This window comes from Halictus rubicundus, chromosome 16 (assembly GCF_050948215.1).
Source record: "Halictus rubicundus isolate RS-2024b chromosome 16, iyHalRubi1_principal, whole genome shotgun sequence".
Taxonomy (NCBI): Eukaryota; Metazoa; Arthropoda; class Insecta; order Hymenoptera; family Halictidae; genus Halictus; species Halictus rubicundus.
Genome location: NC_135164.1, coordinates 9784621 through 9800100, shown reverse-complemented (window position 1 = coordinate 9800100; position 15480 = coordinate 9784621). Strand labels below are relative to the sequence as shown.

At 50.3% G+C, this 15480-nt stretch overlaps 1 protein-coding gene across 5 annotated transcripts in view; it reads right to left on the bottom strand.

The window, feature by feature from the left end:
- The window catches only part of Cmpy (crimpy), a 103445-nt gene extending 88853 nt beyond the window's left edge, over positions 1-14592 (bottom strand). For 2 of the 5 annotated variants that reach the window (XM_076802053.1, XM_076802057.1), the window contains exons 1-3: positions 14350-14592; positions 12780-13345; positions 9698-9840 (exon numbers count right to left, since the gene is read on the bottom strand). In XM_076802053.1, the coding sequence (XP_076658168.1) occupies positions 9698-9840; positions 12780-12925 (289 nt within the window). In that variant the 5' untranslated portion in view covers positions 12926-13345; positions 14350-14592. Of the gene's footprint in view, positions 1-9697; positions 9841-12779; positions 13527-14011 lie in introns of all 5 variants that reach the window. The other 3 variants (XM_076802055.1, XM_076802054.1, XM_076802056.1) reach the window with 3 other exon arrangements.
- Positions 14593-15480: the final 888 nt, after the last annotated feature.

Sequence of the window (15480 nt, the reverse complement as noted above, 5' to 3'; positions counted from 1 at the left end):
AGCGGACAATGATCGATGATCCGACGCGATTATGAGCTGCGAGCATTATTGTTTGTTTTCGTTATTTAATACCGTCGCGGCTCGCGCGCCGCGGAAAGACTTTTGTGAAATTTCGTCAAATTCCGACGAAATTTCGAACGCGCACGGAATTGTTTCGCTGTAATCCGTGAATAACAACGACCAGCCACGCGTAAAATGTTCCGTAGATCGGCCGATAATCTTGAATCGCCTCCTGTGTTTCTACATATACGTGCACGCAGTAATGTTTTATCCTCGACCATTATATTTCCATTTCATTTACCGAGAATTCCATTAATTTTGAAGCGATCGGCTCTTTTTCTTTTCTCTGCGATTTGATTTACTGGTTCGATTTTCGGTAGGAAAGGGATGGGGGGATAGAGGGAAAAAACCTGCAAAAAAATGTTGAAAACTTGATCGAATCGCCGTTCGTCCCATAAAAGGTTAAACGAGGAGGAGAGCGAATCGATTTTTCCCAGAGTAAAGCCAACCGATTGATTCTGTTCGATGCGTGCGGGAACAATGGCGGAGATCATGAATGTTTCAGGAGCGGGATGCCCGTAAGCGTACGTTTCATTTCGAAATTTCTATTTTTCCAGATTTCGTTCGAGAAACGTTGTTTCCGTAGTATCGATAATGTACAGACGAAAACGGAGAGACTAATGGCGAATCGAAGAGATAGCGGTTCGTGGCATCCCTCGATGAGAAACCGATTCGTTGCGTGGGTTCTGCCTTTCGGACGGTATTGTCTGCGCGTCGGTTTTTCTTTTGCGCAGCTCCTCGGACCAAGCGAAAAAGTTGCAGGAGACTCCCTCTTGGCTGAAACGTCGCGTCGCGACGCGCGCCTAATTTCTCCGGAACTTTCAGAGTTATTCCCTTTGCGCGCGCGCCCGCGGTGAATTCCAATTAACCCCTCAAATTGAATCTCGAGCACTGCTTGCCGCATTTTAACGGTGACTGCCTCGTCTTTGGATTATAAAACCCGCGTTCTCGAATTAATCGCTCAACTCCTCTACATACATCCCTCGAGTGCTTTTCCAACAAATCTTTTCGGCGTTCCATGTTCCATGAGTATTCTGATCGTGACAATATCAAAAAAATCGTATTGCCACGTCCGTTACGAGCGTGGTATCGGGAAACCCCATCGCGCATCGACATTACCGATACCGTATATCCCGCAGAATACACGGCCAATACCTCGGCTTAACCCTCCGCGGAGCATAATTCCCGAGGCACCGTGAAAAATCTGCTTGAATTGAATACCATGGCAAATTCGAGGAGTTCCGAATCGTTCGTAATTCGTACCGTAAGTTCGAGCGTGACGTGAAAGTTGCAATTCGTACCCGCTGTTCACGTACGGGAGCGCGGGATTAACGTTCAACTGGAAAAGTTAAAAACCGGCTATATTTCATCGACCGTTCCTCGAGTTTGATTTTGATTCGCGAAAAACTGAATCCGGGACGGGGAATCGGGAATTTTGTTGATCCCGGGTTAAATACTCGAGACACGGAACAAAGTAGAAAACGATTTCACCGTGAAAACATATCCGATGGAAATATCGAATAAATTCCTGCCACGGATCAAGCAACGGGGTCGAACCGTAACGCGTTCGCTGCCGACAGACATAGGCGTGGCCGTAATCTGTAATGCGTAATGAAAGTGCCTCTCCATAATGTATACTCTATACCTATTCTAAATAATACTTTGCTCGAATGACGCGTTGCGTCCTCTCCCTTTACATCTTCCTTCGCGCAACCACGGTCTCCCTAATTTCGGCTCGAATCACTGGCATCGCGTTTCTCCGACTTTCGACCAGTCGGTGCGGATCCAGGGGAGGAGGACAATGAACATGGCAACGGTAACGACAACGACAGCGATAGCGACAACGATAACGATTACGATAACGGTAACGGAGCTGACGAACTGCGTATTTCTTGGCAGAGTTTCTTCGACCCCCGTCACGGGGGAAACAGGTTCGATCCAGGGAGGCAGCAACAGAGTAGATATCGGGGTTTTGTATGCATTGCGGCCGGGTGATCTATGGACTTTCGTGGCCGTGTGTACTCGCTCCCATAGAATTCGCCGGTAACCGGTAACCGGTAGCCAGTAGCCAGGCCATACGAATGGCCGTACGAATAGCTGTAGACGTTCGCAGACGAACCGTTGCATAGGAATGCCATCGAGAGCGCGGTGCACGGGGCTATTCTCAAGATTTGTTGCTCGACGTTGAGAAACTGGGCTTCTCCCGATCCGCGTCCACACCACCGTGCACGGTGCACACGGAACGGAAGTCGGCCAGCTATCCGGCCAACATTCAGGAAAGAGTTACTCGCCGCTTTTTCCCTGTCGGAATCGGAATCCGGTCACGTTCCTTTGTTAATCTCGATACCGATCGCTCGACCGCAACCCTTTCTCGGTAATTGACTCGGTAACGAGCCATGATCCTTGTTCCAATCGAATACCGACCCTCCGTAAACTCCTACGAACCTTGGCCTTTAATCTGATCGATACAACGAAGCGGCGCCGAGCGACGCATTGTTCCTTGTTCAAATCCATACGTATAAACTGTAAGCGCAAACTGCTGTGTATAGTTTATACCATAGACCACGGGCTACCACCAACCACCGCGTTCTCTGCACTATTCTTGGTTTACTCGATGCGCAGCGCGGCGCAGCGCGGCGCGGTCGGCCGCTTCCATGTCCGTTCGAATCCTACTTCCGACCGCAAACCTACCATTACGCTATCCCCTTCCAATTTTATTGCGGCCTCCCCGAAAATCAAATATCCGGCCGATAACGCGTAACCCATCGATCGAGCCGTCGCATCTTTTTTAAACGAAAATTCGCCCGGCAGCTTGTTTATGAATATTCGAAGAACAGGCGGCGCTGTAAATGCATCTGTATCGTTGCGCGCCGGTGCATAGCGATCTACGAAATACGAAATACGAGCGCGGCTCAAATGGAAAGCACGAGGACAACGACGAGCCGCGGCGGCAGCTAAGCGAATTCATCCTCGAAAAACGACTCCGCCGGCACTTTCGCCGTTTCAGCGCGAGCCGTGTCCCCGCGTAAAGAGTTTTCTCCTGAAAAGCAAACCGTCGACGCCGCGTACCTGCATAAAATATACCAGACGGAAGTGTGCACTCGTATGCATCCTCCTCGACTGCGACTCGAGCGCGCGGAAATTTTCTCGCGCACGATCGAGGCAAGCCGATAACCAAAAGAAAAGCCGACCGTCAAACGTTTTCCAGTCGATCGAAACAGTTTCGGCGACGGATCGATTCGAGATAAGGGGCAACGATCGCGGGGGAACCGACGAATTAGGGCCAAGAACAAACGTTGGATTCGAGTGGAAACGCGATAGCGGAAATATAATGGGAAACAGTTCTTTCAGCGACCGTTCAACCGTTATCGCGTTCCGTGTTCGCGTGCCGTTCGAGACGACGCGACGTTAACGGACTAGATGTTCCAGTTTGGTGGTTCGTGTAAACACTGCAAACACTGAAAACACTGGAAATCCCGACTCGCGCTCTATACAACAAGCGTCACCGATCCAGAGCGAACCGCGCATCGAATGCGCAACCGGTTTTCCCTCTGTGAAAATTCTTTCACGCGATGCCAAACGATCGAGCATCGTTCGAGAACCGCCCGGTATCCGATGCGCGGCGATTCCGTCACTCCGTGTTGTTAAACGGCACTCGGAACATTGGGAGTATACCTACAGACCACATGCGAGTACGGATGCGGAATGTTATCATCCCGCACGTCCATTCGTCGCGCGATTAACGGATGCAGGAAAACGGCAGAACTACAGAGATCCGTGGTTGTTTCACAGCTTCCAAGAATCCAAGGATTCTTCGTGCAAATCGAAGAATCGAAATCCTTGGCATAGCGCTACGGTTCCGCAGCAATAACCTCTATCGGTCGAGATTAAGTTGCTCCAATTTTCCAGCCCCGCGGTAATTATCGCTATCCGCCGCGAGTTTCAAAACTAATCGCGAACGTGAAATCTCTGGAGTTTATATGTACATACATATATGTATACGTACAGCTGTATACAGGATATAATGTACGCTGTATGCATGCGTTCACAGGTCTGCGAGTACCAGGTAAATTCAGGAATTTCATAAAATCCACGGACTAAAAGGTGAAGGATGTGGTGTGTACGTGTACGGGTGTGGGTTTATTAGTGCCCGCGAGCATTATACGAGACAACGAGCGAATATCGAAACGCGAAACGAAGCTCGAACTTGAAAATTCCTCGGACCAAACTTTCGCTATTCTGGTTCTCGGAAAATCGATTCGCTACGCGTCTCTGTTAATATTTCCATATAAATTCGTGTCAACCGAAACAATCTACAAACGAGCCTACCCCGGAAACGCGATCGTCGATACGCAAATAAGAAAACTGTGCGACCGTGGGGGAAATGTGGTGATTCGATCCGTTCAAGTTCGAGGTGGAAGCAACTGGTTTGAACGAATGCGCGCACGCTGCACGGTTATTGTAGGTACCCTTTGCCTCGCGACTCGACGACACTCGTAAATCTCTGAAAGCGTGGAACAAGGAACGGGGAACAAGGCGTTCAACTGCCTCGATTTCTTCGTTCCCTACTTCCGCGGATTAAAAATGAAATTATGCACGCTCCGCGAGAGGCTTTGCAATGAAATATTGACCGTAACGACGCTATCTACGCGAACCAACCATCCTGCGGAGGCGCGTACACTGCTCGCGTTCAACTCTCGGAAACCCAACAATTTCAACGCTTCGCGTTTTTACGGGATACACCTTCCTGACCGATATAGAGTATAAACTGTAGACGCCTCGCGGAATTATCCGTTCGCGGATAAGCGTGGCATCGTTCAGAGATCTCGAGGTTCCACGGGGAAACTGGGGACGTCCGGATGATGCACGAGCACAAAAGAGCGTGGGTGTTTCTCATCCGAGATAACGCTTTTTCCAGTACGACACTCGCCTCGCCGATAAGAGAGCTAAGAAAATTTCCGGCGGGGGTGGCCGCGGACAAACAGCAGCGGCCGTAAACTCGAGTGGCGATTGCTATCTTGGAATGGGACTCGACTAGCCTCTATCGGGACCGTGTTTCTCTGCGACGGTGGCGCGGCCGGGGACGAAAACGGAAGAAAAGCGAAGAGAGGAAAAGAAAGGAAAACGAGAGGCAAGAAAACTTAGAGATGACCGCATAGCTGACGACCGATATCTCAACATTCACGGGCCATTTACTCGTCGCTCGTAACGACGTTATTGCCTTTTGGCGGCTCCGTCGGCCGGAGGTTGCCGAGAAACGGGAACCGTATCCAAATCCGTTAACCACCGACATTATCGGTTTTTGGCTGATGCGCCGAAAATGTAAATTCGCAAAGATCAGGCGGTTTGCGAACTTTCTCTCGCCGCGCCGGCTATAAGTTATTCCGTTCTGTTCCGGTTCCGAGCGGAGGCAACGCAGAGGAGATTGATTTCCTTCGACTGCCGGAAACGATGTCGAGCTGATACGTAACACCCGCCGCTCGGTATATAGTGCTACGAGTATCGTCGATTTATTTATTTTTCGACGCCGTATGGAACGCCGTTTTAATCCATTTTTATCGCTTCTTACCGAATAAGTCGACGTCGGGTCCATTGGCCAGTCGTATTATATTACTCGAAGGAAATTGCCATCCTATTTCACTTTATCGGGACAAGGGAGACGGGGGAGAAAGAGAGGAGGACGACGAACGGACGGATTATTTCGAGGCAGACGTTTGTAGCGATCCGTTCGCCTGGTTAGATACGCCGATTATGTTACGGTTGAAAAATTAATCGACGCTAGATTCTGTTCGGCGGAAGGGCTCGACCGTGATACGAATTGAAACCTTCGGTGAAAACGATTAAATCCGCCGAACGAATTCGTGCAAAAGAAGACCGCGGGCAAGATAATGTCGTGGAATAAATCGCCTCGCCGAATATAAAATATTACGTACGATGATCGACTGGATGTAGAGAGAAGATAGCCGGTGAAACGCGGGCACAAAACTGCACGCGTCAAACGAAGAGACGGAACCCGGTTGTTACGGACCGCTCGAATAAATCACAGATTAATCGAGTCGCGCGTTGTACAAATCGAAGTAATAAACATCGATTATATTCGGCACGGGCAACGGCAATGACCACCGCACAGGTTGCCGTTTGGAGTGCGTATGCCGCGCTGCGCGCAGTGACCATTCGATATTAGCCAATTTATAAGTGCAATGGCCCGTGTCCCTGCACCTACACAGTTTACGCGCGACTTTCCACACTGATCGCTGGAAAGATACCTGAACGTGGCGGCGCAATGCGGCTTGTCGTTCATCGATGGGAACACCGCTTTTCCATTTTTTCGAATGGAGGCGCGGTAATGTAAATATAAGGAGCTAAACTAATTTGCCGGCCGCCCTATCCCCCAGCTACCCTTGCCCTCTCGCGTTCGAGCAACGATATTCCATGAATACCGAGTACCCGGGCTTCTACGTCAAGTACCGGTGCATATGCATCGGCTTAAATTCAACGGGCGTATGCATATCCCGGGCCGCAGCGTATTCAGCTCTTTTCTTAAACGCTCCCCGAGCAACGAAAGATCCGGAGAGAAAAGCCGTTGCCTGAAACATACATGGAAATTGATTTCGGATTCTTTTCGCGTCTCCGCGAAAATCCAGTGTTCGTTCAGTCTCTCGCACCCGATGCTCGGGACAATCGTTACGATCGAGTACACGATTAGTCACGGTGACTCGTTTCAACACCGGACTGCAGATTCTTATGCAAATATCGCTCAAAGTCTGGCGAACCGATCGACAAACGCTCGAGAGCTCGATGGAAATTCAATTCTTTTGTTATGGATTCCATTGTCGCGACAATAATACAACAACACTTGTTCGAGACCTTGTAGCTTCGATCAGGTTTGTTACTCCGTCGCGTTTCACTCGGAGGGTCCCGATCGCGCGCTCGTGCACTTTTTGAAAAACAATCCGCTCGAGAAATGATTTTGTTCTCGCGACACGCAACGACAAAGGAGAATAATAATGAGGTTGTTCGGTCGACGCGGATTGCAGCAATCAGGGCACACGGTGCGGTGGGAAGAGTTTCGGTTAGCTGCCGCGTTCGGACAATAACGAGAAGATTGTACGAGTAATTATTATAGCATCGAAACGTTTACGAGCTCTCGTATCACGAATCCCGCGAATCAAGGAGGATCTCGAGCGGAGATCCGGATTCTTTTTCTTTCACCATCTAGCACGGAGATCGGATCTCGAGTCGAGCTACTCTTTTATTTTCCCCCCGGCACCTAGCGGAGAAGAGAACTCTACCAACGAGTTTCCAACTATCCAAGCCCGAGATTAAAAATTGGTTCAACGAGTCGACGGTTGCCACATTCGCCGGCAAGGCGGCACAACTATTTCACTTACGCGAACAATCTTCGTTGAATTCGGACCACGGACCGACCCGTCGACGACTTAACCCTTCAACTTGCCGCCCGAGACACCATGCCGGTCAAACTAACATTCTCAGAACGAAGAATCGTCCGCTTTCCAACGGTTCGACCGATCGAAAAGTAACTGTGATCGGTGATTCGATTCTTCGTGCGTCACGCTGCGCAGCGAAGAGCGCGAACATACCCGTTCGAGTTTGAATTTTTACGGGCAACTGCCAAGAAGGAAACGGCGTCGAATAAAATTTGATTTCGTTCGGTAATAGTTTGAGTATGCAACAAATAGTCGAAAACTGCGTGAAATCCCATCGAACTTTGCGTTTCGCGAGAACTTTTACGAGGGAGATGCATAAAAATCCTCGGTTCGATCGTGACTCTTCGCGCGGGTAGCAGGAATATGCTGCTCGCTGGTGGAAAAACCTGCGTGGAAACTGTGCGCGCGGAAAACGGAAAGTCACCGAAAGAAATATTCTATCGCGGACCGTTAACGTTCTTCCCCCTTTGCCCCGTTGGTCCCCCTCCGTTCCATTTGACCCCTGTCGCGCCGACCCGTCCAGATATCGACGAATTCGGATTTCGTGTCGCGCGACAAGCGTCAGTTTACAGGATTACCGATCACATCCGAGGGGCTTAAAAAATGTTTGAGCGCACTGTTGCGCGAAATTGGCCGGCTGCCATCCGCGGCGGCGTCCGACGCGCGACGCGGGACGCGGGACGCGGGACGCGACGCCCGAGACGCAAGACTGGCGACGCTGCATTCGCTCGCGTGAAAGCGTTAATAAAATCTGGAATTCTAAACAGATCGCTGCTTTGCACCGTGCACGCGTGCCCGAAATGCTCCACGAAGTATACAAATTGCACGTTTCAAAGTATTTTGAAAAATCCGATGAACATTCCGAGTATCTTTAGGAACTCGTCTCCCAAATTATTTTCACACCGAGATTTTGACGCGCTCGCCGAATGCCGCGGAAAGTTATAGTCTGCTTCGCTTGTGATTGGAACCCTTCTAGAACCGCGTTTTCCTCTTCCCATGAAAAATGCACGGCTCCTTTGTGGAGCATCCCCTCGCACCGGACGCGTTTCTCTTGCCTCGAACGCGAAAGAACCGAGAGCATTATCTCTAATAACGCGACGCGAACTTGCCGCGGAAAAATTGTTCAATTAAATTCGCGGACAGAGCCCGTTCTGCCCTCTACCTCGCTTCCTTCCTTTCTTCCTTCCTTCCTTCTTTATCCTTTTGTTACGAAACGACGCGACGCAGCTCCGACTCGACGTTAAGAAGTTTGGACGGTAAGGAGGTAAAAGCCGAACGAAGCACGGAACCTGTGCGCCGAATCGATCATTCGACGAACTAGGAAAATGAAAGAAAAACATGTTCCGAGGACAATCTCGATCGAGCAAAGAGCTTTTACATGCCTCGCCGGTCGAGTCGGATCTTAATAGATCCATCAGTCACCGTGATGACTCGTGTTACCCCCCCTGATGACTCGACGAAAACGAGAAAAGCAGGAGCTTCTTGTGGAAAGAAATTGACGCGCGAAAGAAACGCAGCCTGGTAGGGAAAATTTGTTTCGAACGGGAGCATCGCGACACGCTATTATTCGCCGTTATGAATCCCAATCGTTCGAAGTGTTCGAACGTGGAACGCGGTGGCCCGCGCGCAAGCCAGCGAGAAATAAACCGAGGGAAACGCGAAACAATCATTCCATAAATTTGTCTCGGTATCGTATTATTACCCGTTCTCTCGAATTACTATTATTACCTTCGCGTATCGATTATCGCACTCGCGAAAGACTGTCCCCGTTAACGTCGTTTGTAAGCGCGCGCGCTCTTCTCTCGCGCTCGTTTAACGGCAATCAACGTCCCCTGGCAATTATTCGCGATGCACCCTCTGTATGTCGATAGCAACCTTGCTCTCCGCCGTGAATCCGTGGCATTATGTTTGGCACCATCGCGCACCGTATAACGTAGCGAAACGTGCGCCGAAGGTAAGAATAGAATGACGTTCGGCCGTGCGTTCGCGTTGCTCTTTGCTCTCGTTCCCGTTCCCGTTTGTCAATTAAATGAAAACTCTGACGTCAATACATTTGCGTTCGAGCTCTTTACTCTTCGGACTACAGCTACTCGGGAAACGTTCGGGAACAGCGTGACGAAGACAAATAATGGGGACCGTGACGCGATGCGATCGAAGAGAGAGAGAGGACGAAAACGGATCGTACTTACTCGTGCAGACACCCTCGTCGACTTCCCTCGTGTTGGGCAGGAGATTTTTGATGACGCATTGGAGGCCGTCGGCGCAGCTTCCGGAAAAACCGAAGAGGCCACCGCACGGTTCTCCCTCGACGCGGGCGCAGACTTTGCAGCATCTGAAACCAATGCGAAATAGCGTCTAGCATCGGATTTTCTCGGGTGGACAAGTCCGTTTTGTCAAGTCGAACCAAGCTGAGAACGTATCTAATACAGCCACACAGTATGATATCCAAAACGACGCGGATGGTTCGAAGGTAAACGGGTCCCTGTGCCGTTGGCGGCGCGCGGGCGGACAGTGGGAACGGAGGAGCAGGAAATAACAGATGAAAAAAGAAAATACGGGCAGAAGAAACGCAGCGTCACGCCATACCCAGATACTCCGCCGCACAGAAAATATCCGACTGCAACGAGCAATTTTATTACTTCGCCTCACGGTACGGTCCTAGGACAATCAATCCTTTTATATTGCCTTCCCTCCGACTCTTCTTCCACCTTCTCCTCCTCCTCGACCTCCACCACCTTTTGTTTCTGCTTCTCCTGCGCCACCCACATCCCACCGACCCCGCGAAACAGTTCTCCAACCGATGAGACGCGTGTAATTCGCGTAACTCGGCCCATAGTGCCCCTTTTAATCAACCATTTACCGTATTCGTTCCGAGTTGCAATCAGCCGACTTCAAAGCAACGTTATTACGTGAACGAGCAACCCCGCGCGCACGCACGGATGTTTATGCAAACTCGCGTTTTTACAGACCCAAGCGAGGAAGAAGGACGCGAGTCGTCTACACATCTATTCTTCGTTAACGGTTCCATTGAATTCTAGCGGACTCGGTACCGTGTTATATTTGTTTCACCGTGTTACGAACCAGCGCAGAAGCTTAATGTTTCAGCGTTAAGGATATTTTTAATGCGAGCCTGGAGGGTTTCTTTCGCGGCTCTCCTTCCGTTTGCGCGTAGAGAGTGTGTAAAGCGCGTTGCTGAAATGGCCACGCGTGCACAGAGGGCCAGAGGAATCAAATTGTACCAGGCAGTTCTCAACTTTTCGAAATCGTTGCACTGCCATGATGCCGTTTCCACGTTCGAATTCGCGGACGCGAACCGGTTGCTCGTTCTGTGGAAAAATGGGCGGTCCACGCCGCTCAAAGGTTTCAGCGCATTCATACTAATGCGACGAGGGCCGGCCGAGTCCGACACGGAATTATTCGTGGCACAAATGTCGGCTAAAATTCACGAAACGCGACGACAACGCTGTTGATAGTTTCTCACCGTTTTCCTCCGGTACCAGTCATTTTTTCGATAGGCTCTAACATTTGTTAGCCATTATTTGCGCGACAGATTGAAAATCTTGTTCGCAGGTTCTACAACTCTTGTGCGTTACCACAAGAATTTGGCAGCAGCAGCAATCCGATGGGATGGAAGGTGGACGATGTTTTCCGTTTCCGAAAAGAGTCGAGTGGTCGAAGGGGACGATTTCGGTGTCGTAAAATGTTTATTCTACGCGAAACCCATCGCATCCCCTTCCCTGAGATAACTCGTCCAGCGGTCTGAATCTTCACGAATCGAACAGCCTTCGAAGCGACTTAGCTCCCTTCGAAGGGCCATGTCATTCCGAGTCCCCAAGAATTCTTCGATTTTGCGAAGCGATGAACACCGGTTCGCATACGGCCGTCCGTATCGAATCGAAAATTGGTACGGAAAAGGGAGAGCACGGAGATTCCGAGAGTTTCAACCGCATCGGTTTTCGATTTGTGCTTCCCTTTCGCGAAATCTCGTCGAATACGAACGAATCCGGCGAGATTCGAGACGAAAAATGTTTGCGGACGCAAGACGAATCCGAATCCGTTCCGTACGTTCTACGAATCGGTGTTAAAACGGTTTAAACATGTCAAACGCTAAATGTCGAATGCTGGACAGACGAGTTCCGAGAAACCGGAAAGAAGACAGAACCTTTCGGTGATTGACCGAACCCAGGATCGAAAGCACGCGCGTGCCAGCTTTGCTTTATCATGGCCTATTTTCCGTACGAGCGCCGGAATAAAATTCGCCCCCGCGGCCTTTAGACAAAGACCGGTACGCAACAAAGAACAGAGTTTTTTTCTTGCCCGTCTCCTCTGGGCTAAAGAACGGGCGTCCTTATTGTACGCGCGGAGATTTTAATTGCTCGCGGAAGGATTATCGCGCGCGCAGAAAAAGATCGGCCTTGTTCCAACGGGGGAACAAAAAATATCTGTCGCGCAGAAATCGTGACTCTCGAAACGTTGTCGATGATGCCTCTATCTCGATGGAATATGCGTGCCTTTTTACGGAAAATTTTCAGCCGTATTCGATCGCCAACAAATTTCCAGCGTGGGAATAATACTCGCTATAAATACACTCATGACTCGTAACCAATACTTAGGTGTACACTATTACACTGTACGCGCGACACGCGATACATGATCGACGTCAAAATCAACGGATTGCAGGCTTCGCTACCATTTTTTATGCGTTTCAAAAGCCGTGATATGTTTGTATCCACGTACTACCTATCGACGTATATGTACAGTATCTACCTGCTATGTATCTGCCTCCCACGCCTCTCTACCCCGACGCGAACGCTGTACGAATGATAACCGCGGCCGCGTCTCCGACAGTGTTTTTTCCATCGAAAAGCGAACAAAATTTTAAATGACTATCCCCGCGGCGAATCAGCAAAACGGAGTATGTAATCGGCTTTGATCGGTACTGTTGGCAAAGGGTTAACGCATAAAGGACAGTTTGGTCAAAGCATGTGTTTGTCAAAGCATAACGTTTCAAAAATCGGTTCGTACGCGAACCGAAGAATCCTGGGTGTCGAACGCATTTCAACCCCCGCGTCAACCCCCGCGCAACGGTTAAAACAACCGTTGCAAGTAAAAAAAAAAAATACATTGACGAGTCCTGGAAAGGCTCGCTGTTTACGGAACAGTTGCAGTTGCAGTATATTAATATAAATAACGCGTTCGACATCGGGCAGAGGACGGAGAGCGATTTTCCATGAAAATGGAGTCATGAAAATAGAAACTAGCGCAACTCACCCGCAGGGGTCCGAGGTGAGACCTCCGGGGCAATCCTCGTCCGTAAGAACGTCGCACTCGAGGGGCGAGCACACACACGAAAGAGCTCTCGCAACCGCGACCGAGAGTACCACGATGCCCCCCAGCAACAGCAACGAGGCCCTCATTTTTCTCCTCCCTTTCTAGCCGATCTACTGCCCCTCCCCCCCCTCCCACGCGTCGCGCACCAACCCCTTCGATCGTCCTTTTCGTTTCCGATTCTTCTTTTCGATTCTTCTCGCTTCTCCTCGATTCTCCTCGGTCCTATGTCTTCTATCCGTCTTCCTGGCCGTGAGAATCGCGCAAAGAAAGCTCCTCCGCAACGCGTTACCAGTTCATCGCGGAAAGGTATCGCGCGGTAGCGCTGTGCATCTCAAATTCACCAGCTGCGGTACACTTTGATGCACGTGCCGCAATGTTCGCCACCGTTCGCCACCGTTCGGCAGCCCGACTGCGGTACGGGATGCACCGTGCACGCTGCACGCGGTCTACGGGCTTTCTATCGAGTCCAAACACCTCTCCTCGAATTCCACGCTGGGCAAATTGCACTGGAAACGAGACAAAACGCCGAGCCGCGTCGAGTCGAGCCGATTCGAGCCACGCCACGGCACGGCACGGCACGCAACGCGCCGGCAGGTTCAGAGCAAGTCGAAAACGGTGCAACGTGTTCGTTCACGGTTCTGTGACAAGAAAATATTTTCCCAGCGGACGGAAAGCGGAATTACCGCGCTGAAATCAAAAACAAAAAGTTAAAACAAAACCCAAATTGATCTTGATTTCATTTCGGATCGAATCGGAATCGATATCGCGGAGATTCGGCGCGAGGAAATCGATAAATCGTAAGCGTTGCGCGGGGGTCCAGGAAATACGCCGGCCCCGACGATGCGAGGCAGAAATTTGGCGAGGTCCCGTCCCGGCCGCGGTTAAATTACAAGGGTAGATAGCGAACGTGGAGAACAGCCGCAGTGCCGCATACCCTCGGTGCAACACGCTCGAATTTCGTGGCACCGTGCTGAACGCGAGAATGCTCTTCGCACAGTTACGTTGCGCCACGTATGCTACGCGCGTCACAGGATCCCCATATTTCCATACTTCCCGACTCGACTCGACTCGACTCGACGCGACGCGACGGATGCAGCCACGATGTAACAGGAATCGCGGTGTACACGCGTTGCGAAAGGCCACGCGCCGACAATGGAAAATGCTGCTTTCACCTTAAACGGAACGATCCTTCAGCCTCCAGGGAATCAACTACTTTGCATTTAGTCCCGTAACGATCGTTAATACTTCCCGTGGAGCAACGCTACGTGCTGCGCGTCTACTTCGGCCTGGGCTGGATGGTTCGGCCCGGGGGATGCCGATCGAGTCGATCTATAAATCTCGCGCGTTCCCACCGTTCTTCCGAAGGAAAGAGTATCCTTATTAATTTGCTCGAACGGCTACAAGCCAACGACATCGGTGAGGTACGAACAGCGATTTGGTTTCGATAGAAAGCGCGTCGTCTAAAAAACGTAGCCTTGCACCCTTGCAAGGGTAAAAGGTCAATATTTACGAGAATCGTTTCGACGCTGGGTCTCATAGTAATCGCGATGGAAGCCACGCTTCCTCCAGGGTCCGGATCTACGGTGTAGTTCACGCTCGTGGCAACATCGTACACGGCGAGAATCGGCGCGTATCGGCGATACTCGGCGCGAATCGGCGGACCGTCGCGACGAAACGACGCTATCAAACGATCGCAAACCGCGACGAGAACGCGATGCGCTCGATGTCCAAGACGAACGTGCACTGGTCGACGATCAGCTCCTGCTCTTACGACGCGAAGCGGCGTGAAGCGGCGCGAAGCAGCCTGAAGCGCCTCGACGCCTCGCGTCGGCGCCCTGACACGCAACCCCTGTCTCCCATCCACCCTCGATCACCTCAGCTGTTCGCTCACCTCTTTCCTCCACCAACCATTTTCCTTGCTATTGTAGCGTGATTCCGGTTCTGCTACTGTTTCTGTTTCTGCTTCTTCCAAACGCTGGTTATGCTTCCTCCCATTGTCAATCGATCGTGGATAAACCGGCTATACGGATCCAGCCAACCCTGGAAACGTTTCCACTAATTCATCTGTTCTACGGCAAGTCAACAACAATTACGAGAAGTCGTTCGGCGAGATCCAACGAGATTCTCGTTGTAGTCTACGCGCGAATAAACGAATTTACTTCATAATTAGGTACCTACCAGATCTGTTTCACAACTGACGACAATTGGAAAACGAAACATTTCAAATGGATTACTGTCACCTGTCCGGTAATTTTATCGATAAATCGTTTTCCAGTTTCATTTTTCAGTTTCGATAAATAGGACGTTGCACGTAAAACAAAAACTTTGAGACGAGAGTCGCGAACTTTGGAAAGTTAGGAAACTTCGTTATTAATATTTGTACCAAAAGAAAACTGCCTTACCGACAGAGAAACTGCTGAACGGATAATGGGACGAGCTTCTTCCCATAGGCGTGACAGTCGACCAACACGCATGAGGTATAGTCACTGATCTACATATATAATAAATCCGTAGATGTAGGACAATATATTAATCGAAATCGCACAATTTACCAGTACTTACCTATTGTTTTGTCCTCGACGTGGAGCGGCTTTATTGTAGGGCGCTGCAGCGCCATTCCCCTAGATCTGTGCCTAGGGAA